Source organism: Saccharomyces cerevisiae, chromosome XV (assembly GCF_000146045.2).
Source record: "Saccharomyces cerevisiae S288C chromosome XV, complete sequence".
Classification (NCBI taxonomy): Eukaryota; Fungi; Ascomycota; class Saccharomycetes; order Saccharomycetales; family Saccharomycetaceae; genus Saccharomyces; species Saccharomyces cerevisiae.
In genome coordinates, this window is record NC_001147.6 from 449,384 (window position 1) to 476,839 (window position 27,456).

General features: G+C 38.0%; 16 protein-coding genes and 1 non-coding gene across 17 annotated transcripts; 10 read left to right on the forward strand and 7 right to left on the reverse strand.

The window, feature by feature from the left end:
- Positions 1-52: 52 nt before the first annotated feature.
- MSA1 (Msa1p) lies at positions 53-1,942 on the forward strand (the record flags this gene model as incomplete). The annotated part of the gene is made up of 1 exon (NM_001183485.1): positions 53-1,942. One exon carries the CDS (start codon positions 53-55, stop codon positions 1,940-1,942), a length of 1,890 nt encoding a protein of 629 aa, NP_014709.1.
- Positions 1,943-2,345: 403 nt separating this feature from the next.
- On the reverse strand, positions 2,346-4,079 carry ALG8 (dolichyl-P-Glc:Glc1Man(9)GlcNAc(2)-PP-dolichol alpha-1,3-glucosyltransferase; the record flags this gene model as incomplete). The annotated part of the gene is made up of 1 exon (NM_001183486.1): positions 2,346-4,079. The coding sequence occupies one exon, from the start codon at positions 4,077-4,079 to the stop codon at positions 2,346-2,348; it is 1,734 nt and encodes a 577-aa protein (NP_014710.1).
- Positions 4,080-4,384: 305 nt separating this feature from the next.
- Positions 4,385-6,412, forward strand: VPS5 (sorting nexin 1; the record flags this gene model as incomplete). Its single annotated transcript, NM_001183488.1, has 1 exon — positions 4,385-6,412. The coding sequence occupies one exon, from the start codon at positions 4,385-4,387 to the stop codon at positions 6,410-6,412; it is 2,028 nt and encodes a 675-aa protein (NP_014712.2).
- Positions 4,486-4,830, reverse strand: VAM10 (Vam10p; the record flags this gene model as incomplete). The annotated part of the gene is made up of 1 exon (NM_001183487.1): positions 4,486-4,830. One exon carries the CDS (start codon positions 4,828-4,830, stop codon positions 4,486-4,488), a length of 345 nt encoding a protein of 114 aa, NP_014711.1.
- Positions 6,413-6,523: 111 nt separating the features above from the next.
- GYP1 (GTPase-activating protein GYP1) lies at positions 6,524-8,437 on the reverse strand (the record flags this gene model as incomplete). Its single annotated transcript, NM_001183489.1, has 1 exon — positions 6,524-8,437. The coding sequence occupies one exon, from the start codon at positions 8,435-8,437 to the stop codon at positions 6,524-6,526; it is 1,914 nt and encodes a 637-aa protein (NP_014713.1).
- Positions 8,438-10,096: 1,659 nt separating this feature from the next.
- Positions 10,097-11,893, reverse strand: NRT1 (nicotinamide riboside transporter; the record flags this gene model as incomplete). Its single annotated transcript, NM_001183490.1, has 1 exon — positions 10,097-11,893. The coding sequence occupies one exon, from the start codon at positions 11,891-11,893 to the stop codon at positions 10,097-10,099; it is 1,797 nt and encodes a 598-aa protein (NP_014714.1).
- Positions 11,894-12,118: 225 nt separating this feature from the next.
- Positions 12,119-12,433, forward strand: YOR072W (uncharacterized protein; the record flags this gene model as incomplete). The annotated part of the gene is made up of 1 exon (NM_001348878.1): positions 12,119-12,433. One exon carries the CDS (start codon positions 12,119-12,121, stop codon positions 12,431-12,433), a length of 315 nt encoding a protein of 104 aa, NP_001335816.1.
- Positions 12,434-15,066: 2,633 nt separating this feature from the next.
- SUF11 lies at positions 15,067-15,168 on the forward strand. The gene is made up of 2 exons: positions 15,067-15,102; positions 15,133-15,168. It is a non-coding gene; the product is annotated as a tRNA-Pro (tRNA).
- On the forward strand, positions 15,086-15,247 carry YOR072W-B (uncharacterized protein; the record flags this gene model as incomplete). The annotated part of the gene is made up of 1 exon (NM_001184526.1): positions 15,086-15,247. The coding sequence occupies one exon, from the start codon at positions 15,086-15,088 to the stop codon at positions 15,245-15,247; it is 162 nt and encodes a 53-aa protein (NP_878171.1).
- Positions 15,248-15,387: 140 nt separating this feature from the next.
- SGO1 (Sgo1p) lies at positions 15,388-17,160 on the forward strand (the record flags this gene model as incomplete). The annotated part of the gene is made up of 1 exon (NM_001183492.1): positions 15,388-17,160. One exon carries the CDS (start codon positions 15,388-15,390, stop codon positions 17,158-17,160), a length of 1,773 nt encoding a protein of 590 aa, NP_014716.1.
- Positions 17,161-17,291: 131 nt separating this feature from the next.
- CDC21 (thymidylate synthase) lies at positions 17,292-18,206 on the reverse strand (the record flags this gene model as incomplete). Its single annotated transcript, NM_001183493.1, has 1 exon — positions 17,292-18,206. One exon carries the CDS (start codon positions 18,204-18,206, stop codon positions 17,292-17,294), a length of 915 nt encoding a protein of 304 aa, NP_014717.2.
- Positions 18,207-18,828: 622 nt separating this feature from the next.
- UFE1 (Ufe1p) lies at positions 18,829-19,869 on the forward strand (the record flags this gene model as incomplete). Its single annotated transcript, NM_001183494.1, has 1 exon — positions 18,829-19,869. One exon carries the CDS (start codon positions 18,829-18,831, stop codon positions 19,867-19,869), a length of 1,041 nt encoding a protein of 346 aa, NP_014718.1.
- A 124-nt stretch (positions 19,870-19,993) lies between these two features.
- SKI7 (Ski7p) lies at positions 19,994-22,237 on the reverse strand (the record flags this gene model as incomplete). Its single annotated transcript, NM_001183495.1, has 1 exon — positions 19,994-22,237. One exon carries the CDS (start codon positions 22,235-22,237, stop codon positions 19,994-19,996), a length of 2,244 nt encoding a protein of 747 aa, NP_014719.1.
- Positions 22,238-22,515: 278 nt separating this feature from the next.
- On the forward strand, positions 22,516-23,214 carry RTS2 (Rts2p; the record flags this gene model as incomplete). The annotated part of the gene is made up of 1 exon (NM_001183496.1): positions 22,516-23,214. One exon carries the CDS (start codon positions 22,516-22,518, stop codon positions 23,212-23,214), a length of 699 nt encoding a protein of 232 aa, NP_014720.1.
- A 127-nt stretch (positions 23,215-23,341) lies between these two features.
- Positions 23,342-23,986, forward strand: BUD21 (Bud21p; the record flags this gene model as incomplete). The annotated part of the gene is made up of 1 exon (NM_001183497.1): positions 23,342-23,986. One exon carries the CDS (start codon positions 23,342-23,344, stop codon positions 23,984-23,986), a length of 645 nt encoding a protein of 214 aa, NP_014721.1.
- A 105-nt stretch (positions 23,987-24,091) lies between these two features.
- Positions 24,092-25,033, reverse strand: ATX2 (Mn(2+) transporter ATX2; the record flags this gene model as incomplete). Its single annotated transcript, NM_001183498.1, has 1 exon — positions 24,092-25,033. The coding sequence occupies one exon, from the start codon at positions 25,031-25,033 to the stop codon at positions 24,092-24,094; it is 942 nt and encodes a 313-aa protein (NP_014722.1).
- Positions 25,034-25,210: 177 nt separating this feature from the next.
- DIA2 (DNA-binding SCF ubiquitin ligase subunit DIA2) lies at positions 25,211-27,409 on the forward strand (the record flags this gene model as incomplete). Its single annotated transcript, NM_001183499.1, has 1 exon — positions 25,211-27,409. One exon carries the CDS (start codon positions 25,211-25,213, stop codon positions 27,407-27,409), a length of 2,199 nt encoding a protein of 732 aa, NP_014723.2.
- Between the last annotated feature and the right edge of the window lie 47 nt (positions 27,410-27,456).

Genomic DNA, 27,456 nt, shown 5'->3' on the forward strand with positions numbered 1-27,456 from the left:
TTGAAAAGGGGAATAAAAATATCTCAAGAATACTTCGTGAAAAATATTCACTATGGATAAAAGCATGATCAAAAAAAGAGGCAGGCCTCCCATCACCAAAGATTATCCCAATCCCCTACAAAGCCCCATGGCGCATTCTTCAATGCAGGTTCAGAAGCAGGGGCCTCACAGTTTTGCCAAACCTTTGATGAAAGTGGGGCAATCTAGTCCATCCCCGAATAAAAGAAGACTCAGCATCGATCATCATCATAATTTGGCGGCAACTACGAGAAAGGGCAGATACAGGGGCGTTCTTCTTTCTACTCCCACCAAGAAATCGAGCACTAATGGCTCTACGCCGATCTCTACCCCGTCTTCGAATGACAGCTATAATAACACGGTGTTTTCTGAAACAAGGAAAACCTTTCTTCAGAGTTCGCCGCCTATCATGACGTCTTCTCCAGCTTTCCAAAAGAAAAATGACTACATGTTTCCTTCACAGGAACAATTCAAACTTTCTTTAACCATTACCGAAAGTGGGAAGGCCGTTATTGCAGGATCTTTGCCTTTCTCTCCATCGTCAAAATCGTCTCATTTAATGAACAATAATAATAAAAAGATCATGCAAAATGAAAAAATTCACAAAGGAAGCAAGAAAAATGCACCCAAGTTTGAGAAGAGACGTATTCTTTCTCTCTTAAAACAGATGAAGAATGAGAAATATTGTGATACTGATACGCTCCCCGAAGCACCTCCAGCGAAACCAAGCAGATCTGACATCATCGACACAGAATTGCCGACTATCATAGAAACTTCAGCTTCTCCAATAGGCAGTGCTAGAAACAATAATATACTGCTTTCGCAACCACCACAATCACCCCCTTCAAGCGCGCAACTTAAGCCCCCATCCACTCCAAAGAGTTCTCTACAATTCAGGATGGGATTTACTCCCAATGTTGCACTAAATTCCGTATCATTAAGTGATACTATATCCAAATCTACAAATGCTGTGGGTGCCAGCAATAATAACAATCAGAACGGTAATTCCATTAGCAATATCGCGGATGCTAATACTTTACTTACCTTGACTAATAGCCCGGGAGTTTTCTTATCACCTCGAAACAAAATGTTGCCCAAGTCGACTACTGCATCTAACGAACAACAGCAGGAATTCGTGTTTAAGTTTTCAAGTGGTGACCCGTTATTGCTTACTGACGACGCAGATGGGAATTGGCCAGAAATGCTGTTCAATGTATCTAATACGCCCAGACGTCAAAAATGTTTTAACACACCTCCTTCATGGATAAACTTTGGTTCACCTGGATTATTCAGCCCACCAAGAAGCTCTAATGTCATGGTAAATGGCACCACTGTAGCCACCGCATCGGATAGCGGCAACGTCCATAGACAATTACAAGCTCAATTGGAGGCGCAAGTGCAAGTGCAATCGCAATCCAATTCTCCTACTCAAAGGCAACAACAACAGCGTCAATTTCAAATACCCCCACCTCACATAAACATGAACTCTTCCCCGCCACAAATCAATATCGCTTCCCCACCTCATCAATCTATGTCTCGGGTGTCATCTATTTACTTCAACAAAGAAAAAACCACAACAGGGGTAGCAAATATGCTAGGTAACACCAAAAGCGAAAACTTACAGCCGCCGGCGAATTTATTTACCGCTGCCCATGGACCTTCAACTCCTAGAAATCAAGAATTTCAATTACCCACTTTGATTGAATGCACTCCATTAATCCAGCAAACCATGAATGGCTCATTAGGAACCAAATACATACCAGGTACTTCAATTTCGAACAGTGCAACTCCTAATTTACACGGGTTCCCTGTTGGAACCGGGAAAGCTCCCTCTAGCTTTGACGATTCACTAAAACAAAACCCGTACAGCAACAAACAGGATGATGCTAGAACTGCCTTGAAAAGATTAATCGATGATCAGTGAAAATAGTCATAGATTCATGAAAACGATATGAGCCAAAAGGACCATTCAATAATCATGAAGCGTTAAAAAATAGTTTACTTACCTTTTTTCCTTCTTAAAGCATTTTCCCAGAGCTGATAGATAATATATTGAAGTAGTACTTATATACCTTTCAACTGATGCATGTGAATGGAGTTGACCTTCATTCAGTTTAATGTAATGTTATTTTAATTCAAGTGTAAAACGCACAATACGTAAACGAAAAATAATGAGGAACTGGCGTGAGGGACTGCATAAATCGAAATCTAATCGTTATTCAATTAGTTAGTAGGTGAAAATGTACAATAAATATTTCTAAAATCGATTCATATATAAATAATTTTATATCACTTTTTTTTTAACGTCCTAGGGAAGCGATATTGTATCACTGCCATAGTAATTCGTCAAAATTATATAACCACGATAAGGCAAACCACGAGCTGATTATACCTAATGAACAATAGACACTATATATCATTAATCCTAAGAATTCAAATTTTTGCAAAAATGAATATCTCCACTTGACTTCATCCAATATTTGTAATACGGTGACGATTGGTAACAATGAAAAGATGTACGTTAATGCCAACCTATCCAAGAAAAAGATTCTTCTTTCTACACTTGAAGAAATCTTCGTAGTTTTTCTAAAAGCGGCAAAATAAATTATACACCAAACATAAGTGTATAATGTTTTAATGAAAAAATCTTGGCCTTTGTACAGAAGAGGATACAAGGAAACATAACCAGCTGAGGCAACTAACATAAACGGTACCAAAAGACGACGATCAAATCCAACAAGAAATGTGAACGGAATGATGACTAGCATTATAGCTTTCTCATGCACATGCCACCCGAACAAAAACGATGCCAACCCACAGAGAGTCAACGAGCCAACAAATCTTTTGAACGATGGATCAAACAAAAGTGGAAGTACTGCTAAGACCTGGTAAAATATCGTCAAAATAAACGTTAATTTTGGAGGAATTTGAGGGAGAATAACAAAAAATACGTCTTGAACTAGACCTTTACTTCCATTGTTGTTTGCCGCGAGCCTTTCATTAATTTCCTTGATATTCTGAGGGATCAGAGGAGGTTTAATAAATTTTGTAGCAAAAGTGTGGACGTACGGTAATTTCAACATTACCGTAGTGAGTATTTTATCCATAAAAGAATACAACGCCCAGAAATTTGGTGCCCAATATGCATGCGTCAGTCCTCTTGAGAATGGGAATAACCTGCTCAACACTTGCGGCATTTGATGAGCAAATGGAAGGAAACAAATAGTGAAAATTCCAACAACAACGGTAGCCAACTTCAAAAGATTTGCCCATCTTATCAGGAACAAAAAATCTTTGTAACTTTTAAACTTGAAATTGTTGACATTGAGAACGTATGCTCTCAATAAAAACACGAAATAACATGGCGCCAAATATAAAAATATATGCTTGAAACATATGGCTGTAGTATACAGAACAGCGCACAAGATGTATCTCTTATTCTTGGCGGCGACAATGGAGCCTATTAGAATCGCAAAAAGAAAACCATTATATTGGAAGTGAATGTGATCTATTATTAAAAACCCGGGTGATAGTACAATGCTAGAAGCAACCACAAAACTTTGAGATCTTTCACTTAGCTTTGTAGTATTAATGTATATTTGAAGGATGACAAATAGAAGAATTTCGCTGAAGATGACAGTGAGTCGTTGGAAAACGATTGTTGGCAAACCGAACTTTCCGATCTCCACTATATCCAAACAACCGTCATCACGTACAGATTTAGGAACAAATTGCGATAAAAACCATTCAAAATAAGCAAAAAATGGCGGATAATCCAATGTCCATTGACTAGTGTGCTCATAATACCATTCGCTGATGGGCAATTTATTGGTGATTGCCAGCCAATTTCTATGAACGTCAAAATCTGTACTGAAGTAGTCAGGAATCAATAGTAATTTTAAAAACAATGTGCTTATCCAGAAATTCCATAAGGAGTAGCGCTTGGATCCCTCACCTTTTTCGGTCGCGGCAGTCTTCAAAACCTTTTTTGGCTCGTCATTTTTTTTTAACTTTGCCTTCTTTGTCACAGCCATATTTTGCCTCGAACGATCACCTTTCATCGTAGGCTATCCAATAGACGTCAAATGCCTTGCTGACCACTACAGAACTGTAATGAACTTCAGCTATTTTTAACGTATGTTATTCTATAATTCTATACCACTATTGTCGTTTTGAAAAATGAAATTTCACTTTTCGGAAGTTGTCCGCTAAGAACAACTAAGTGATAACAGTAAATTTTAAAAATGCTTTGAAAAATGGGTTAAGCAAAGGTTATTTACTATAACTACGTAGTGAACGAAACCATATATCTCTTAATTTGCAGCAGGGATTTTATAAACTTTCATACATCCTGCAATAACAAGCCATGGACTACGAGGATAATCTAGAAGCACCTGTTTGGGACGAACTAAATCATGAGGGAGATAAAACTCAGAGCCTCGTTTCAAATTCAATTGAATCAATTGGTCAAATATCTACAAATGAAGAAAGAAAAGACAATGAGCTTTTAGAGACCACAGCTTCATTTGCGGACAAGATAGACTTGGATAGTGCGCCAGAATGGAAAGACCCTGGTTTGTCGGTGGCTGGTAATCCGCAACTAGAGGAGCATGACAATTCCAAAGCTGACGATCTTATTAATTCTTTAGCCCCTGAACAGGATCCGATTGCTGATCTCAAGAATAGCACTACACAATTTATTGCAACAAGAGAATCCGGTGGCGCATTGTTCACTGGAAACGCCAACTCTCCCTTAGTTTTTGACGATACGATATACGATGCTAACACTTCACCAAATACTTCAAAAAGCATCTCTGGAAGAAGATCCGGCAAACCACGAATTCTGTTTGATTCCGCCAGAGCTCAAAGAAACTCCAAACGCAACCATTCTCTGAAAGCGAAGAGAACAACTGCTTCCGATGATACCATCAAAACACCCTTTACTGATCCCTTAAAGAAAGCTGAAAAAGAGAATGAATTTGTTGAAGAGCCATTGGACGATAGGAATGAAAGGAGAGAAAACAATGAGGGCAAGTTCACAGCTTCTGTTGAAAAAAATATCCTTGAGCAAGTGGACAGGCCTTTATACAATCTTCCTCAGACAGGTGCTAATATTTCAAGTCCTGCTGAGGTCGAGGAAAACTCAGAAAAGTTTGGAAAAACCAAGATTGGCTCAAAGGTGCCACCAACCGAAAAGGCTGTGGCTTTCAAAGTTGAAGTTAAAGACCCGGTCAAAGTAGGAGAGCTAACATCCATTCATGTGGAGTATACTGTAATCAGTGAATCATCATTACTTGAGCTAAAATATGCACAGGTAAGCAGGCGTTACAGAGATTTCAGGTGGCTATATCGTCAATTGCAGAACAACCATTGGGGTAAAGTAATACCACCACCACCAGAGAAGCAATCAGTAGGCAGTTTTAAGGAAAATTTCATTGAAAATAGAAGATTTCAAATGGAAAGCATGTTAAAAAAAATATGTCAAGATCCGGTTCTACAAAAGGACAAAGATTTTCTACTCTTTTTGACAAGTGATGACTTTAGTTCAGAGTCTAAAAAAAGGGCATTTTTGACTGGATCTGGCGCTATTAATGATAGCAACGATCTGTCAGAAGTCCGGATAAGTGAGATACAACTACTAGGTGCAGAGGATGCTGCCGAGGTCTTAAAAAATGGGGGTATCGACGCGGAATCGCACAAGGGATTTATGAGTATATCGTTTTCATCACTGCCCAAGTACAACGAGGCAGATGAATTCTTTATCGAAAAGAAACAAAAGATTGATGAACTGGAAGATAATTTAAAAAAATTGAGCAAATCTTTGGAAATGGTCGACACCTCAAGAAACACCCTGGCTGCATCAACAGAAGAATTCTCTAGTATGGTAGAAACCCTAGCGTCTTTGAACGTGAGTGAACCTAATTCGGAACTGCTGAATAATTTTGCTGATGTTCATAAAAGCATAAAAAGCTCTCTTGAGAGAAGCTCTTTGCAAGAGACTTTGACGATGGGTGTGATGCTGGACGACTATATTAGGTCATTGGCAAGCGTAAAAGCAATTTTCAATCAGAGATCCAAATTGGGGTATTTCTTGGTAGTAATAGAAAATGACATGAATAAGAAACACTCACAATTGGGCAAATTGGGTCAAAATATTCATTCAGAAAAATTCAGAGAAATGAGAAAGGAATTTCAAACATTGGAGAGAAGGTATAACCTTACAAAAAAACAATGGCAAGCGGTAGGAGATAAAATAAAAGATGAATTCCAAGGTTTCTCTACTGATAAAATTCGGGAATTCCGAAACGGCATGGAAATATCACTAGAAGCGGCCATTGAATCTCAAAAAGAATGCATCGAGCTTTGGGAGACATTCTACCAAACCAATCTTTAGATGATCTGTATACAATAACTTTATGTGTCACGTTCCTCAGGATTTATGAATTAGGAGATTTTTGTTTTATATTATTACATACTATACAGTAAGTAAAATGAATAGGTCCGTTTACAGCCAGTGCGACGTAGCATCTTTGTAAAGAGATTGCCAAATAAAGGCTTCGCTCAGAAGCATTTCAATATCCGTTTCAGTCCAGTCCTTTGTAGGAGGGTTCTGTAAGAAAGTTATAGTTTCTTGGAAATCCATTTCCATTAGCTGGTCACTCCACTTGATGAGGAATGCAGCACAAACAAACACATGAAACTCATTCAACGAAGACTGTCTCATTTTTCCACTGTCTTCAACAGCATTGTTTGGTGTCATATTAGAAAGAGCTGTGGTGGGAGATTGGAAATCTTTTGTTGGTGTAACAAAACTTGCCACTCGAGGTTCTGTTGGAGTAACAGGAGGTTTAATGTCATTGGACGACATAGAATAAGAAGAAGTGACCTCTTGTGAAGTTTCAGATAAATATGTGTCCCACATCCTTATTACTGTACCCATTTGAAATTCTCTCATCAAAAGGCAATTCATCCATCTGAATGCAAACTGTATAAACTCCACATGTTCATTTTGAAAATGGTTATATAGATCAGCATCAATTCGTTTCACTAGCTGACTCAAATTCTTCACTTGTCTTAATATGCCTGGTTGTCCGTGAATATAGTTATCGGTAATTTGTTCGAGCAATTTGGTAAGACACCAAAACGTGTCCGCTTCTAAATCTGTAATCTGTTCATCTACCATATAAGTAGAGGGGTCCTTTATCTCTACATCATCTATTTGTGAAGGCGGCAGATATTCGGTAAGAAAAGTCTCGAAAAATGGTGTAACTAAATCATTAATACCTTGCACATATCCGCTAGCAGGATGCCTGATTGCCCAAAGATATAGTATTCGTTGTAAACTGTTCTGTACGGATTTGAACTGGTAGAGGGGAATGTGGGGATTTGTTCTCGGTATATCTATCTCTATCTGATGCCAAGTTGGGATATCTCTTGAGTGCTGGTCAGAAAAGGTATGTTTCAGACTATCCCTATATTCTTTCCTCTTCCTTTGTAAGAAACCCTCCTGTCTCTTGGTGTTCACAGGCAAATAACCTATTAATAATTTCCAAACAACAGGCCTGTGTATTTTTGGGATACCATTCCAACTGATCTGGCGCAGATCCTGTTGATTTATGATTGTCTTATCTTTCAAAATATTGTCAAATTTAGAAATGCGCTGGATGATGGAGTTTAATTCTTGAACATCCCGTTCGTTTTCGATTTCCAACTGAGTTTTCTTGGAATCATTTGTTTTCTCTTTTTGCAGCTGTGGTAATTGAGGGTATGTAAAAGAGGAGGAAGAATTCCGTACTGCGGAGGTCCCCATATTCGAAATCGAATTGATGGAAGAAGAAGTGGATTTTCGCGACAAAGTTCTCGTTGGAGCTACAGGTGTACCAAATCCACCGTTAGTAAGTATAGGAATAGGCATATTATAATCGTCAATAACAGCACTCCAATCCTCATCTAAGTCTTTGAAATATCGATCACCCTTTTTGTTAGGCTCTGTACTGTTACTGCAATTGTTGCCTACACTACCACTACTGCTATGGCGGGGTTGTTGATGGTGGTGATGACGCTGGTGATGCTGACGTAAGAGTAAAGCAGGCCGGGGACTTTCGTTACTTGCAGTGCTTAGAGTGGGGTTTACATATCGTAGAGGTGAATAGGAATTCGAGGTACGTCTAGTGCTTGCTTGTTGCTTTGCCATAGCTTCAAAATTACCGTCACTGGTTCTCCGATCTCTATCTGCCGAGGAAGCATAACCCGAGGGTAAACTAGTAGATTCAGTAGTATTCATTTTGTATAACGATGGCTTCTTGGAGGAAGAAGCCGACGATATCCTCCAAGATTTCATCAGGGAAGTTACTAAACTGGAACTGTCCGAATTATGGTCCCGTTCGTGCATTTCCTTTGCAGCGGATCTCACACCCATTATATGGTTACTTTTATTAAGTGGTCGGTATTGGTGGTTGTTGTTGTTATTTGTATCCTTGATCTACTCTCCAATAATAGTTATAAAAATAGAAAGAAAACAAAACAATTAACAGCAGGACAAAAGCCAAACACTATAGCAATCTGGCTATATGATATGCAGAAAATAGTGATTACTGTGCTCTTTGCTGCATCATGCATCATATGTTTGGCATTCTGTCCTGTCAGATGAATGGGCGAAACAATTCGGGGAGCTTTGTTGCGACTTGGTACCCGGCAAGCCGCGACCTATATTTTGCATTAAACGAGTTCATCGTGGATTTATCGCCATGAGCCTTAGCTTATCAAGCCTCTCACAGACAATTAAGCAATGAAAAAGGTATACCATCGGCGCAGAATGGTTAACTAGTGGGTTCATACTGCTGTGTTATAGATTGTTACCTAAGTGATCACCAAAAAAAAGTGCAAAAAGGAAAAAAAAATAAGAGACAGGTAACTTCCACAAGCTTATTCTTCCAAAAATCAATCTTATCTTCATGCCAGCAATAGTTGCGTGCTGAGCTCAACAGTGCCCAACCCTTGTGCACCGTAGAATTGTAGAATACAAATACATAAATAAGTGTGTTCCCGAAGGACTAAGGAATGACGGCAGAGGAGTCTTGTGACCGCCCTGCTGCAAAACTTGGCAAGGACAGAAATTAAGTAATAGATACGCACAACCTTGGAGCACCAAGAAATGGCTGCAAAAGTAAATCTATAGTATTTCAAGCTGAGATATGATAATATGTTCAAAGGGCTAAAGTCTCATGAAACAGCGTCACTACAAGTCACATAAAGTTCGTACAGCAAGTCTATGCATGCTTTCCTCAAAAGAACTACCCAAATATAAACACATATACAAAAATTCAGATTTTACATTTCAGGTTTCCATAATATGTTAAAAGCTAGATCTTACATAGTGTCGGGAACAGGTCATTCTAAAAAAAGTAAAATAAAATAAAAGGGTTTCAAAGATCCATACTTCTCTACATTCTCTGACTTTTTAAAACTGTGTACTGGCGACCAATCGACAAATCTGCAACCCCAGCTTCATAAGCTTTCTCTCCCACCAGCAAAGCCTGGACCTCCCTGGTTCTAATAATGAGCGACTGAAGTTTTCCAAAAGAAACCTTCACTAAACATGTTATGCTCCTCAATCACGCGATGAAATAAAGGCCTATTTTTTGATCCAACGCCTTTGAAAATTTCCTTATGGCTGGGTGGGGTACCTACCATGAACATGTTAAAGGTAAGTGGTGGCATATTATGGAGTTACGCCCGTATACCAGAGTAATAATGTTGCCGCCGGATAGGCATGGCGCCCCCACCGGATTCTCTTGCTATATGGATGGCATAATTAGCTTATGAAAGGATTGGTAAGAATATGTCTTCTAGCAAGAAAATACTAAGAACCAATAGTTCCTTTTTTTATAAAATTATTGAGCCATACACAATAATGCCGATATTTGTCACCATAGACATACTTGACAGTAAAGTATTTGCAGCTGAGGATCGATCTGGTAGTATTCCCAAATTGTAAGATCTGTACAGATTTTCAAATGAAGCGTTGAAGTTTCCTCTTTGTATATTTGAGATCTTCATTTTATCGGATTCTTTGTCATCAGACAACTTGTTGAGTGGTACTAAAGGAGTGCTTTTCATCATCCTTTTGGTGAACGATTTCAAATACGTTAGTGTTTTCTGAGCTAGTTTTGATCAATTCAGGTGATTCGTTATCAGAACTCTCAGGTTTGTATTCGTGTCCAGTTGTGTAGCATTCGCCTAACGTGTAAGCACGGATTTCTTCCTCAGAAATTTCACTGTATGGAATCATGCCCTTCTTTCTCGCTTCTTCGTCGGTAAATGCACCATAGTAATCTTTGTCATCATGTCTAACAGTAATTTTGAATGGGAAGAAGACACATAGCCCCCAGTAAACGAAAAAAGAAATCAAAAAGGAGAAGAAAGAATCACCATAAAAGAATTTAACAATACCTGAGTCGTGGAAATAGTTATTGTTGACTTCCCAAGCGATACCAGGTAGACCGGGAGCCATACCACACACCCAGGCAACGATAGCTCTCCAGTTGACACCCTTGGTAAAATAGTATTCACCCTTTAGAATAAAGGCATTAGTAATGGAATATTGCCTCTTCCTGATCAGAAAGTTATCACAGATCATGACAGCAATAATAGGAGTCATGACAACACCGAAAGAACTCATGACAGTTAAGAAAGTAGAAGAAGAGTTGTAGAAGTTCCATGGCAAACAAGCCCAGGAGATACATGCGCAAAAAAGAGCACCTCTCTTGATATCGACGTATTTGGGCAACAAACCGGCCATATCCATACCAGTGGCAAACCCACAGTTGGAGATGGTGGAGGACATTTGAGACATGGTAAAGCAAAGACCACAGAAGAAGGCACCTGCGCGAGCGCCTGCAGAATAGTTGTTTGTCAACCAATAATCGAATATATCCATGGGCATCCAAAATTGTTTACCGTATAATTTGTCGCAGGTGGAGGCACTAATGACACCGAAGATTGGGACCAAGGTTGCTGGGATTAGTAATGCACAGACGCTACCGGTCCAGATAGCCAAATTGGAGGAACCGAATCTTGAATAGTCACTTTGGTTGGTGGAACCTGGAGAAATGGAACCGAACCAGTATGAAATCATGTAAACCCAAGCCCATGCTCTTTTAGAACCAGTAACGGTAGATTTTGTGGAGGTAAACAATTCACCGACACCATGGGCATTCTTAGTCAAGTAAATCACTATACCCAGCATGGCAAAGCAAGTAGCTACACATGACCAAATTAAAAGGTAGTTCATATGGTAGGGTTTCATGAAATAGCAGAGCGCGGTGAGGACGTGGAAAATAATGAAGCCGACCAACTGCTTGGTGGTCATGGCAACACTTGGGGACAAAGTATTGGGCAGGTGCAGATAGTGGTGGGACCAGGAATCTAATATCATGTTGATAGATAGACCACCCAACCAAGCGTTGGAACCATAATTGACAATACTCATCAAAATTCTAATGATGATACCGAAGGCTGAACCGTAAATGCCAAAAACGAATCTTTGGGCCAAGGTGAAACCGATTTTCCAATCATAACCGGGGTAAGAGTTGGCCATAGTGAAAATAATGGTCAAGACATTACCGAGAAGAAACGAAACAATGGTCTCTGGGTAACTTAGGCCGACACTTAGTGCAGCAGAACCACTCATCCATGTACCTGCTGTAAAGGACACAGCGCCCCAGTACGCCAAATTAGACCAGAACCCCCATGTTTGATTTGCAGACTTGATAGGTTGCAAATCAGGGTTCCTCAGAAAATTCACGGCAGTCCTATTTTTGGCAGGAATTTCTAAATATCTCAAAAACTTAGAGACTATACTACTGAAGCTCATGATGATACAGGTGCTGAAGTCCTTTTTTTGATAGTTATAATGGGGATATCAGTACAATAAAGAATAATATAAATTCTGCAATAGGAAATAATATAGGTAATTGTTCTTGATAATTCTGGAGTTTATAAGATTTTAACTCTATTTATGAGAATAGAGAAGGAAAATTAAAACTACAATAGCGAATGCAAATTTTTTTCCCCGAAGAACAAATAGCGGTAGCAACACATGCTGACGAAAGTTGTGTTCCTCTTTTTTTGGAGCAGGTCTGACTCAACTAAAAAGCTAGCTGCATGCAACCACGCTACATTGGCACACTATATCCTGACGCCCGCGCTATACTCTGACGCCTGCGCTATATATTCTGACGTCTACTCCATAACTATTATAGTAGTGGCCACTGTTGTTCGTAACCCGGCGCGGTGTTCGCTCCGAGCACGAAAATTCTGTCGTTTATTCTCTTCCTTCTTCCAGTTCCATTACTTAAAGGAGCTGTTTTATTTCATTCGAAAGCCCGATGACAAATTCTCCTCTTTCATATAAATTAATAAGGCGGTCAGCAGGAAACTCCTATTGCCAACCGTCTTGCGAACCGACCGGTCGCTGCGCGCGATCATGCGTCCACGCGCTTCTGTGGCGACGGACGACTACAGCAAGACATTACTCTGGTCATTTACGCCTGGCGCCCAGAATGTACAAGCGCAGACGGCCAGATCATATGATGAAACGGAATAGTCCCAGCTATACCGGTGATCACAAGACGTAGTTACATAGATGCCTTGGCGCCGACACGATATTTCTTGTCGTTCTGTGCCAGTAATTCCTTTTCTTCTCGACTATGCCTCTAAGACGTCAGTCTTGGAAGCATAGTCTTCGTAAAAAAATTTTTTTTTTGAGGTTTTTGCTTCCATTTCTTTAGACTGAACTAATTTATTTTTTTTATTATTATTCAGTAATTTTTATATATTTATTTATGGACTTATTGAGGTGCTTTGGGGGTGATGACGTCCCCAGTGAGGCCCCCAGGGTAGTGGACCGCACCTAACTTCCCATTCATGATGTGATTACGCATTTTAATCTTGTCTATATGTTCTACAATGATGGCGTCAGTGCCAATGCCGTTCGCATCTATGAGGGAGATGAACTCGCTCTCGGCCGTTGGGTTTGAGGCGGTGCCGTAGTGTCCGCCTTCATTCCGGCTTCGCGGTGTCTACGAGGCATTCATTTTATGTCGCGGCAACTACTTGATATTTTCCACCAGGCACAAGGAGAAACATGGAGAAATTATATATAGAGAACTATGAGTCCTGAGGCGGCCGTTCAGTAGCTCAGATTGCCAGGGTTAAAAATTGCTCCTTGGCATCCTATGTGCTGCATACTAAAAAATTTTTAGCCACGTAGTTGTATACTTTTGTTTCCGGGGATGAGAAATTAGCCCCAGGTCCCAGACTTACAACAAGGTAGATAGGGGGGCGCACCTTGTCGTCATGAGACCCATTTCGTAGAAACTTGAATTTGTTGTTGTTACTTCTGTTTTCAAGTAGGAGTAACGAGGCCGCGTACAATTTGCCAGTGGATTTGTCGCCTGCAGCAGCGGCCGCGACGCGACGGGTTGATCCAATTTTGTGCTTGCTTCTTCAACTGAATATTTTGAGTCCACTGCATGTGGAAAACAGAGTTTTCAGTCAGTCTTGTATGTATATTATTCTCTTTAGCTCCAGAATTTCTGCTGTGCTTAGTAACTTCTTGCCGTTGAGCTGATTTTAGTAGTATAATTTTTTTGCAACTCTACTGATATCAAGAGCAGTGATATGTGCTTTAATGTTGGCATTTCTTTCAAGCCAATCACCTTCTACCATTGGTCACGGTCTCAGTATATTTGTCGTAAATATTAGTACTCTAGTCTGGTCAGAGAAGTGGCCTTTCTCCCACCAAAACGTTGTTGTTCTGTCTTTTTTCTTATTATTTACTATTTATTGGATTTATCAAAAATTCCTCAGGAACAAGATTTAATATTCTTGAAAATCCTGTATGTCATAAATCATGAGCTTGGAAATTGACACGAAATATCGGATGGCACTACTTGATGATCGTTTTTATCACTACCGCTGTACTTTAATTTCATAATTTATTTGGTGACATTTCTCTTGAAGATCTGGCAAGATGTACACGGGGAGCTCCTTCAACTGTTAAAAATATTTTTAAAAGTAAAGACGTCACCATACTTTTTCACCATAAGAACAATTACTGGTCCAGATTAAGAACGGTTGGAGTAAGAGCCAATTATCATTCATTGACTGGTATTTCCTTTTGAACTATATTATCATATAATAGGTAAGAAGATGGCAAAAAGGAAGGAGAAACAGTGGTCTGATGTGATAGGGAAGTAAATGTCAACAAATACCTAACAGTACTATCTGATCGAACAAAGAAATTCCACCAAACTGTCAGTAAATTTATTTAATGAGCAGCAAGGACATAGTGCACAACTAGCACTCTACTTCGATTGGGTTATTGAGGAAGAGGATAGTATGCCCGGAATTTTCAAGCATTTACATGATTATGGTTTCATTGGGGTGCAAGAAGACCCAGCATGATTAGATTGCTATGTACTCATTATATAATATATCTCCGATGAATATATTTCCGAAAGTTTACTGAAGGCGACCTTGGATAAACCATAGTTTTACGGCAAATACACCATATCACTATTTTCTTTCTATATAGCTTTGCTAAGGCTTTTTTTAGTGACCGAGACAAAGAAGAAAATTTTCCATAAATGAAAGACCATTGTTTATTCCGAATCAAGTTTTCCGAAGAATTGTTGTATTACACAGTCCAGAGACAGCAGAATCTTTCAGAAATTTTAATACTGTTGTGACAGCATCTTGTCTATTATTTATTGGATACGCAAAACTCATTTTTTTAAAATTTTTTTTATAATTTCCTTTAAATAAAAAGGTTAAAGCTGGGAAAAATGCATCTAAATAATAAACTAATGATTTAGTTTCCCTCATTTAAAATATCTAAGAAGGACAGAACTTTGTTTGGGGTACTTACCCTTGAGTATTTTTAGCGATTATTCTTGGAGTTCTCAGCCAGAAGATTAAAAGAATATATGTTACTGAATGCAGTGTGATACTCAAGACTAAGTAGTCTTAACAACAAGTTAACAAGGGCGTGTGGTCTAGTGGTATGATTCTCGCTTTGGGCGACTTCCTGACTAACAGGAAGACAAAGCATGCGAGAGGCCCTGGGTTCAATTCCCAGCTCGCCCCTTTTATTTTTGATTATTTATTTCCTATTGGTCGGGTAACAGATTTTTTTTATTTTTTTCAAGGCCCTTTTGTTTTGTAAACAAAGAAATTTCACAAAGTGAGCGTCTACTAATATTGATAATGCCATTTCCACATTACAACTACTGCTAGGCGCAGGGTTATATTACTTACACACGCATATATATGTTTAATTGGGTATAGAGGGGTTATTGTTTGACCATGCCGAAGAGAAAAATTGCTCCTAACAAGGAAAGCAGCAGGCGTACGGTCTCCCACGATGATTTAACCCCACAAATACAAGAATTTCAAAACCTAATGGATCTCGAATCGCAAAAAGTGGAAAACATCAGACAGTCGTATTCGAGGCAAAACTCCCTGCTGGCCAAGGATAACTCCATATTAAAAATTAAAGTTAATAGCTTGGAAAAAAAAATAAGCCAGCTGGTACAAGAAAACGTGACTCTACGATCTAAAACCTCTATAAGCGAAGCTATCTACAGGGAACGGTTAAGTAATCAACTACAAGTCATTGAAAACGGTATTATTCAAAGATTTGACGAAATTTTTTATATGTTTGAGAACGTACGTAAAAACGAAAATTTGCCCAGTTCGAGCTTAAGAACAATGTTGAAGAGAACGAGTTCCAGGTCAAGATCATGCTCATTGTCATCACCCACATACTCAAAAAGTTACACTAGGTTATCAAATCACGAGAATAACCTGTCGCATGAATCAAGTTTTAACAAGGACGATGGTCCAGATCTTGAGCCTAAGGCTAAAAAAAGGAAGAGTTCTAGGCGGCAATCTATGTTTGTATCCACGAGTTTAGAACCTGAAGACGAAACCGGTGAAAACGAACCCATGATGGAAAATTCCTCTGTAGAGGTACCGGCAGAATCACACGAGTCTGCGCAAGTGGAGGAAACAATAGATGCCTTAAACCCTGAAGAGGAAAATAGCGATTCTGTCAGTAATTTTACCAATTCAATTATAGAATACTCCATACCAGAGGAGAATCCGACAGAACCCGAGCATTCATCTTCTAAACTAGAAATATTCAATGACAGTACAAATATGCTAAGTACAGTGCCGTCAAATCCTTTGCCGTTGCCTTTACCAGGCCCATCCGCAACTTTACCTACTACCACTAGCGATGCTTCAACGGTCTATCCTTCATCAAGTTCTTCTACTAATTCTCATCCAAAGACCAAAATTAAGCATTCCATGAAGCCGCCTAGGATAGAACTGAAGAAAAAGGTTATTGACGAAGTCATGCCCGTAAGTAACATGAGCAGCAACAGCGAAATATCATTTACGAGAACTAGAAGAACTCGTGGTAAAGCTGTAGATTACACTTTGCCTTCTTTAAGAGCCAAAATGAGGAGGCCTTCAGAAAAACTTGTGGATGCTACTACTGTGATTGATATACATGATCTACAGGTTTCCAAGAGAAATCGGGAAACTTCACATAAAAGGAAAAGTTTATCCCAAGATTCAATACCCGACGAACCGCAATTGAGAGAAGTCGTCGTCTCAAAGGATTATGGAACTCCAAAAGGGAAAAAAACGGAAGATGAAATACACGAGGATACCGCTCATCTAATGACCACTTCCAACAACAACAGCAACAACAAAAACGAAAAAAAACTAACTAGCAACAATAGCCCTAAAAAATCGTCGCCTTTACTTGACATTACAAATAAATCGGAGAATAAGAAAAAGTCAACAAGAACTAAAAAATTGTTCAAAAATGCAATTGTCAATAATTTATCTGATGAAAATTCTACTACGCGACCCTCCAAGTCGTCAAAGGGAACCAGTAATAATAACAACAATTACAACAATTTCGACAATAACAATTCAAACATTAATAATGTTAATAATAAATCTGTTAGCTTTAGACTAAATGAAGATGATTTAGCAGTATTTGATTTATTTGGAAATGGTAAGGCAGTGAAACATCAACCAAAAACATATCGCACCAAAAAATGATATATAGTCTTTTTGCCCTGGTGTTCCTTAATAATTTCTATATTTTTGCATAATAAACCATTGTATTATATACATTCGATTTTGTGTGTATATACGTAAGTACATGATTTTGTTTCTCCTCGTGCTGTCAATTATACACTCATTTTCATTTGAATTCTTGGATGAGGATTATAATCTTCAATTTCAAAGTCTGTCAACTTGAAATCATCAATGTCTTTAACGTCCCTTTTAATCTTTAGTTTCGGGAATGGTCTTGGATTTCTGGTGATTTGTTCTTTCAAGGCATCAATGTGGTCTTTATAAACATGTGCATCCCCCAAAGTATGAATGAACTCACCTGGCTCCATGTCGACAACTTTAGCAATCATTCTAGTCAACAAAGCATATGATGCAATGTTAAATGGTACTCCCAACCCCATATCACAAGAACGTTGGTACAATAAGCATGAAAGGCGGGGCTTACCGGATCCTTCTCCTTCTTTGGGGAAACTGACATAGAACTGTGAAAAAATATGGCATGGCGGCAAAGCCATTTTGTCAAAATCAGCTGGGTTCCAGGCACTCATAATGATTCTTCTATCGTAGGGATTTGTCTTTAGTTTATGTATAACCTGTTTCAATTGATCAATACCTTGTCCAGTATAGTCGTCATCGCACGTCTTGTATTTAGCACCAAAATGCCTCCATTGAAATCCGTAAACGGGCCCCAGATCTCCTACTTTCCTATCTTTGAACCCCATCTTATCTAAATATTCACGAGATCCATTACCGTCCCAAATCTTAACACCTTGCTCAGACAATAGGTTAGCGTCTGTATCACCGGCCAAAAACCACAATAGTTCAAGTATGATACCTCTAGTAAAAACCTTCTTGGTCGTTAGTAGTGGGAAGGTATCATCACGTAAACTAAAACGCAGCTGGGGTGGTGCAAAAAGACTCAACGTACCAGTGCCTGTTCTATCTGGCCTAAATTCACCTTCATCAATGATTCTTTTGCATAGATCAAGATATTGCTCTTCTTCTTTGTTTTTTCCGTCCATAGTCATCCTGTACCGTTCTGTTATGAAGCTCTCTCCTTGATACTTTATTGTTTGATATACACAGTCACTTACAAGTTTAGAAAATACAATTACAGCTATGCTATAGTAAATATTTCAGGAAACGCGTCAATTAAGGTCTTTTTCATTTTTTCTATTTAACGCGTCACCAAATATTAAGTTTGAGAAAGAAGGTCAAAAAAGCAACACCTCTTCCAACCTGTTCAATGCGGTCCTACGTTGAGGACACAAAGCTAATCTCTTTGAGGTAGCTGCAGTATAATGACGGGACCTTTGCATATTTTATTGGCCTTTTCCAATGAAACTAATTTTTTAATTGAATCTCAATCCCGTCCTTTACAGACGAGAGGGGAAAGAAGCTTGTTCGCATGATCCATCCTGGAATATGGATACATGTCATGTAATGATAAATCATTCCTACCTTTGCTGGTATCTTTCTGAAAAGGGCACATTTAATTAAGAACTGCCAACAAGGAAAGATCTCCGTTACCCTACCCAACTTGTGAGCTCAGATGAATGAGAATAACTAGAATACATACACATACGTCTAGTATCATTTCCCCCGGTGCTGGGAAATCACCCGTAAAAGCAGTGAAGAGCTTATTAACTCATGATGTCTGATTTAACACCAATATTCCGTAAGTATGTTGCTGTTATCGATGATGCTAGAAATGAGCAAAATGGTATAGATGATCATGTTGAAAGGAAACAAGAGGACTTCGGGAATTCTAATGAAACGTGTGAAATGTTTAGGGATTCGTTTATTAAGGAATGTGCAAGACTATTGAAGTTCCTAGTCGAATTAAACAAGGTAATAAAACAGATTGAAAAAAACTATTTAGATGACTTTAATATGAGTGATGCGGAAAAGGACGAGTTTGACATGGAATGCAGGCTGCAAATTCAACAATATTTCAAAAAGTTTGAATTCCTAGAGAATTACGAAATGGAAAGGCATAATTTGTCGCTGAAAAGATTTCAGTCAAAGTCTCACAGATGGTCAAAAATACTTTCCAATAAAAACGACAACACTAAGCATGTGATACATCCGCAAGACATTGAAAATGGAGTTTATGAATTTAGATTAGGTGTCCTACGGTGTTTGAATTTGTGGATAAAATATGTTTCATCCAAATTCACTACCATACAACAGGAAAGATTGATATTAGAAAATAAAATGAATTTCAATTCAACGCCTATGCCTACTTTATCCAACAATGCGGATGATTTCTCTGCAGATGCAATAGACATCTCAGTGTCACAATCTGCTCCCGTAGAAACTGTACAAGACGAAGTAAAACATTATGAAGAGACGATATCCAAATTAACCCAGGAGCAACTACAAGTGTTGGAGACAGAACATTCGGAACTGCTAAATCAAAAAAATGAGCAATTGAAAAAAGTGGAGACTATAAACAAAACAATTTTAGACATTGTCAATATACAGAACGAATTGTCCAATCATTTAACGGTGCAATCTCAAAATATAAACCTAATGCTGAACAATCAAGATGACATTGAATTGAATATTAAGAAGGGAAATAAAGAATTACGTAAAGCGAAACGAGCTGCTGGAAGAACTGCTAAAATGACCACTTATGGTGCCATTATCATGGGTGTTTTTATATTGTTCCTAGATTATGTAGGTTAATATCACTTTCATAAGATATGTGTAAAATGGGTTAAAAAAATCAATCTATCATCAACTTATTACTATTCATTTTATATATTAAACAATAAGTATGAATGCCTAGTATAATTTCTTAGTTGTAGGATTACTGGCATGCAATTCTGCCAACTGCGATAACCTTATGATCTATTGATGTTAAAACAATATTGTTGGTAATGTATTTGGAATCAATCACATTAAGAGCAAAGTCTGGTTCTATAATTTCGACTTCGACAATAAGTGACTGATTTGGATTAATTGAGATGTCGTTAGTCCCGAGAATCTTCACCAATTTTACCGCGTTGTGCGTCAAATTATGGTAAAGAAGCAATTCAGAACCCAAGTCAACGGGATCACTTAGCGCGTGCGTTTGTATTGATAATTTTATTAAACGCAAGGCTAACAACTTTAGTGTGTTTGGTAAATTCGGTGATAGTGTATTCGTCTTTCTAGAGTGAATTATTATATCACCCTTACGAATGTGAAATTGCTTTTTCGTGAAGTCTTCGGTATTATGAATCTTAACAAGAACCTCTAAAATGTCAGGGTTCAAACCGACTGATATATTATTTTTTGTGTTAGTCTCCAGTATTTGTTTTGAATTCTTCATTCTTGAAACTATACCATAGTAATGAAAATCTTCATATTGTGTATGAATTTCAATTGTCTGGCCTGATTGAATATATCCGCTGTTGATCAAGACTTTGAGTGACACGTAATTTATCTCCGCTATCGGTTGAAGAACAGAAGATTGCAGTATTGTGCCTACAAATGGCTCTTCCAAAGTTGTTTCTATTTTGTTCATATTATGCTCTACCAATAGATATAGTTGCGAAAAAAATGTCGGACCTTCATACCATTCGGGAACATAATTTATAGAGTCAAATTCTGACTTATACTTAGATTTTGTGATGTTTTCAGTTTTATTCAAATTCGAACCTAATAAACCCGAACACGGGATAAATTGGAATTCTGCGTCTGTCCACTGAAAGTTTTCCTTCAACACATAATTTAGCTCAGACTGAATCATTTCTAGTCGGTGCTTATCCCAACTAATTAGATCTGCCTTATTCAAAAGAATTATCAAGTGCTTTTTGCATGCGGAATTCTTGTTCAAATAAGAGATCACTTTTAAAATTTCATAAATCTGATTATTTGGACCATCTAATGATTTTTCCCACGAGTCATAATTGCAATCAATAACCAATACATAAACTTCAGGATCAAAGGTCAAAATTGAGTTCAGAGTTTCTTTATTGAAGTATTTGATACTACCAGGAGTGTCTATAAGCGTCAAGGTTGATGATGGCGGTAGTAAATCATTTTCTACCTGAATAACTTTCTTAAACATGGAAAATCCATTTTCTCTTTCTGTTTTGGTATTGTCTAGAATGACCTTAAAACTATTTGAAGATGAAGGATCCAAATTACTGCTTTTTTTTTGTAGTTCCCTCATTGATGACATAGAAATTTCGTTTAGATCATATAAAAGATGACCAAGCAAAGTGGATTTGCCTGCGTTTGTATCACCGAGGAACAAACATGTCAAATTCAGAGGATGGGTGGCAATGAATGAATGAATATCAATCGACTCAGTAGGTGGTGTTTGAAGGTTAATTGGTTCCTTTTTTTCGGCCTTGGGCACAGATTTGATATTTAAGTTTTCTAATTTTTCATTGAAAGCATTAAGTTGGGCCGATTGTATTATATCATCAGGACTTGGTCTATTGAAATTCTCAATGGCTACTTTACGAGTTGTTTTCGGCAGGTTACAAGGCACAAAAATACCAAGGAGCTCATTGTTATGCTTTTTTAAGGACAGAAATGATGAATTCTGCGACGATAGCGGTATTGATGTACTCAACGAGTTTTTTTTATCTTTTATGATAAAGTTTGTGAACGCAAAATCGTCGGTTTGATTTATGCATGGATCGTTTTTCAAGAAACAGTAATGGTTCATTTCTTTAATAGCCTTCCATGACTCTTCTAAGTTGAGTTTATCATCAGGCGATTTCCTTTTGGTAGGGAGTTCGTTTTCTTTGCTGTCTAATGTCACTGATTTTCCTTGTTTCTCCAAATCACTATTTGACTTCTTTAAGGCAGACAACTTTAAACTCAATGAAACACTATGCTGGTTCGGGGTAAAGTCGCTTCTTTTTACCTTGTCTTTTGCAAGTAGCGTCTTCAGATCCTTCCTTTTTGTCTCAGCATTGTTATCTTTAGTTTCTCTATTCTTATGTAGTCTTTCTAGTAAGGATGCACTTTTCGATGTACTATGAGACTGGTCCGCACTTAAAAGGCCTTTAGATTTTTCTATTCTTTTTCTTGCTAATTGCTCTAATAACGACATGTCAGGTGGTACTGTAAGTTTCGAAGACCACCTCCTCGTACGTGTATTGTAGAAGGGTCTCTAGGTTTATACCTCCAATCTGTTATAGTACATATTATAGTACACCAATGTAAATCTGGTCCGGGTTACACAACACTTTGTCCTGTACTTTGAAAACTGGAAAAACTCCGCTAGTTGAAATTAATATCAAATGGAAAAGTCAGTATCATCATTCTTTTCTTGACAAGTCCTAAAAAGAGCGAAAACACAGGGTTGTTTGATTGTAGAAAATCACAGCGATGGCAGATTATGATAGTGCGAAATATTGGTCCAAGCAGGGAGCTCGTCGTGGGTTACAGAAAACCCGTTACTACTGCCAAATATGCCAAAGGCAATGTAAAGATGCAAACGGATTTCAATCACATAACAAATCGCCATCTCATTTAAGGAAGATTAGTCAAGTGACAGCTGAGGACGCTAGGCGCTACAATATCCAGTTTGAAAAGGGATTTCTACAGTTATTGAAGCAGCGGCACGGAGAAAAATGGATTGATGCTAACAAAGTATACAACGAGTATGTTCAAGATCGCGATCATGTACATATGAATGCCACCATGCATCGTTCTTTGACGCAGTTTGTCCGGTACCTAGGCCGCGCGGGCAAGGTAGACGTGGATATGGATATTGATGATACATCTGAGAACGTTGAAGGTCCTTTGCTTATCAGGATCCATCCCTCATCTTTATCATCACCTTCTGAAGATGGAATGCTGCGAAGTCAACAAGAGGAGCAAGAAGTCATAGCCGCCGAGCTTTTGAAAAGACAACTCAATCGTGCTAAGCGACAAACTGAAAAGGTATATCAACCAGAGATGAAATCGGAAATTAGCGGGGATAGCACTCTGAAACGTGTTCAAGTCACCTTCCACGGGAATGGTCGGGTAAATAAAAAGAAAAAGAAGGTTCCTCCACGGAAAGATGGTATCAAGTTCCGTTGATTGAAAATTTTTCTTTTCAAGCGATGAGGTTAGCGAAGTTGTTCGAACAAGCCCAAATATGTTTAGAAGGCAGTACGAATTGATACCCTGAACTGTTACTACCCGTATACACGTATTAAGTAAGACAATGAGTAATGGACACGTCAAGTTTGATGCCGATGAAAGTCAAGCCAGCGCAAGTGCTGTCACGGATAGACAAGATGATGTGCTGGTAATATCAAAAAAGGACAAGGAAGTGCATTCAAGTAGTGATGAGGAAAGTGATGATGATGATGCTCCACAAGAAGAAGGGCTTCACTCTGGGAAAAGTGAGGTAGAATCACAGATCACTCAGAGGGAGGAGGCTATAAGGCTGGAACAATCACAATTGCGGTCCAAGAGAAGGAAGCAAAATGAATTATACGCCAAGCAAAAGAAATCAGTGAATGAGACAGAGGTCACTGATGAAGTAATTGCGGAGCTTCCTGAGGAATTGCTAAAAAATATAGATCAGAAGGACGAAGGTAGTACGCAGTACTCATCTTCAAGACATGTAACTTTCGATAAATTGGATGAGTCAGATGAAAATGAAGAGGCATTGGCTAAAGCTATAAAAACTAAGAAAAGGAAGACATTAAAAAATTTAAGGAAAGATTCGGTGAAAAGAGGAAAATTTAGAGTTCAATTGTTATCCACCACACAAGATTCTAAAACATTACCACCAAAGAAAGAATCATCCATCATACGTTCAAAAGACCGTTGGCTAAATAGAAAGGCTTTGAATAAAGGGTAATATATAGCATACAACATAATAAAATAATAGTACAATCACAAAATTAATCATAATGTTCATTTATCTATAATCAAACAATGAGAATATATACTGAAGTTTGGTAGGTTATTCTTCAGAGATGCAGTACGATATCACCAACGGTATGCAGACACCTATCAAAACATAAACGGATTCATCATGAGGTAAAACGACTTCCTGTTCAACGCTGAGATCGTGATCATGAGAATCTCCACCAACAAATGCTGTGAAAGACGCATATAGTAAACTGCCACCACTCATAAGCAGAAGATTTCCACTTATCCAATCCATCGTTGGCGAATGACTCAGATTCAAAAGGGATAACACTATGTATCCGATCGGAGTCGATGACGCAAACAAGAAAACGTTACAGATCACCTCCCATTTCATTAAGTTTTGTCTCGATACCATCAAACTAGTGAGGGAAAGAACGGCAGGAATTTTATGAATAACTATAGCAATTAACACCACTATGAGCAGTGAATCATTGTTCGTTGTCGTACCTAATGCAATTCCATCAGATAGTCCATGAATGAATAAGGCAAAGACAACATTGTTTTGTATTAAGTTCATCCATATTTGTCTTGGATGGTTTATTATATCTTTCCAGCTTTGAAATTTGACAGCATCATGCGTATAGACCGTTTGCTTTCTAGAAACCCATAGTGTAACCAACCTATCAAGAACATAAACACCTAGAAACCCAATTAATAAATTCACACCAACGTTTCCATCATGTTCGACACACGCTTTGATACCTTCCGGTATTACCAACATAAATGATGTACCTAACAACATTCCTATACCGAATTGTGATAGAACGGCAATCTTCACACGGTAACTACTAACATCGTCATTGATCGTTTGAGTATCTGCGTTCGTAGTAAAATCAGAAATTGAGTCAGCACCTTCTTGGTTTGTGACAATGGAACTTTTTTGTTTATCAATATAATACAATGGGATAAGCCCTATGAGGAAGGTAGCAATCAAAAGAAAACTTGCTAGCAGTATTACACCCAAAAACTTCATTATTATCGGTCTTGGTAACACTAGCTTTAAACCGCGCTTATTTGAGAAGTTTTTATGCAGCTAAACTGTTTCTCGTCATTTTTTTATAGTTATTTCTCGAAAAATATTATAAATAGACATGCAAAATGATTAGCCATGTCGTATAAATTTATTACCAAGAACAAAAAATACACCCCGATGTCTTCCCCAGGGAATTCAGGCGTGGCTATAGATTCTACCGTTCTGAAAGCAATTGAATTAGGAACGAGGCTTTTTAAATCTGGAGAATATTTGCAAGCGAAAAGGATATTCACAAATGCTTTGAGAGTATGTGATTCTTATTCTCAGGAGCAGATTATGCGCATTAGGAACGCGTATCAATTAGATACTGCGAGACCGGATAACAAACGATTATATCATCCTAGATACATAAAGATATTGGATAACATCTGTGCGTGCTACGAAAAATTGAATGATTTGAAATCTTGTTTGGACGTATCACAAAGGTTACTTAAGTTAGAACCAGGTAATATCAAATGCTATATACGATGTACAAGGACGTTGATAAAATTAAAAGACTGGAAAAGGGCATATAAAACATGTTCTCGTGGACTGCAATTATGCAATAACGATAGCAATCATCTAAGACAACAAAAACAATTCATTAAAAATAACATGGTTCAAAAACAGGACGGCAAGAGAAGTTATATAGATCCATTAGAGGAGACCAAAATAGCAAAAAAAAAAAAGAATAATAATGTTCTAGAATCGTTACCAAAGAAGAAGATTAAAGGTAGTACCAAGAAAACTGATTTAGTTGGCAATTTGCCGATAGAAATACTACCTATCATATTCCAAAGGTTTACCACTAAGGAGCTTGTTACGTTGTCGCTAGTTTGTAACAAATGGAGGGACAAAATTTTGTATCATTTAGACTGCTTCCAAGAATTCAACTTGGCACCAATAAATTTTAAAAATTTTGTAAAGTTTATGGATTTTTTACAACAGAATTTCACCAGGACGTATAGAAAATATATTCTTTCACAAGTAAAAGTCAGTTCTAGAATCACTTCGGAAGAGTTACGAATAACTCAATTATTATTCAGTAAAATGCCGAAATGTATAAACATCGAACGGCTTATACTGTCAATGCCAACACTAACTACAACACAAATCTTTAAGTTAATGGTTAGAGGAGGCACAGATTTTTTTACAAGGCTGCTGGAATTATCTCTCATGATAACTTATAGGCCTGATAAACAACATGAATTGGAGATACTGCAGACTTGTCCTCTGTTGAAAAAAATAGAATTAATTTTTGTCAATTCACTGGTACCAATTTTCGACGGAAATAATAGCGTTGGGAGGGATGGAAGTTTCAATGTGATGGCCCGTCATACTAATATGCAGATATCCACTGCGGATAATGATGAACAGGGAATAGTAGAAGAAAAGGTGATTTATAGTGAGCTAGAGAAGATAACATTGATATGTGATAAGAAGAAAATTAAGAATTTTCCACTTTGTCGTGCTCTATTAAGAGGCCAGTTTCCTCTATTGCAGAAACTGACGATAACTGGTGTAACATTTCCTATGAATAATCAAGACATAATGAATTTTCAATGGCTATTGAACTTCCCAGACCTAAAAGAACTATGGATAGAAGATAACGACAACTGTGAACTCAGTAAGTTTTTGCAATTGTTAAAATTTTCGAATGTCTGGAAAAACTTGGAAAAGTTAACCTTTAGAGAGAACAAGCTATATCCAATTGTTAATTTGGATGAAGATCAGCCTGTTACGAATGACGACGAGGTGCCATCCATGCTATTTTACAAGGAAAATCTCCAAAACCTGGAAAAGTTGGATCTAATGGGGACATCGATAAGTGGTTCTGCGTTGACTAGATTATGCGAGCAGGAATACTTGGATGGTCGGAAATTAAGAAGTTTAAACATTGGGAATTGCCCCAACATCCAGTTCCCAAATAATCACGCTCATACAGCAAGGATGATACTGGATGTGAATGCAGTTTTGAAGAGACTCTCCAAGTTGGAAGAAATAAATTTATCGCATCTCAGCTCCTTGAATGATAGTACGATGAAGTCATTCATTATTAATGTACCATTTTTGGAAAATTTAAAGAGGCTTGACATTTCGCACAATTTTGAAATTACAGGAATATCAATATATGAATTTCTAAAAAAATTTCAGATGGATCATGACAACGAAGCGGGAGGTCAACCACTGGCATATTTAAATATTGACGGATGTTCCCAAGTGTCTCATATCACAGTTAATATGATCCGAGCGCAGAACTTAGTTACTCAAGTGGATTGTGTTTATGAAAGAGATGTATGGAGAAAATTTGGAATTAATTCATATTCATACTCATAGATTAATAAATCACTGATGATAATGCAGTATCCTTCGGAAAATTCTTA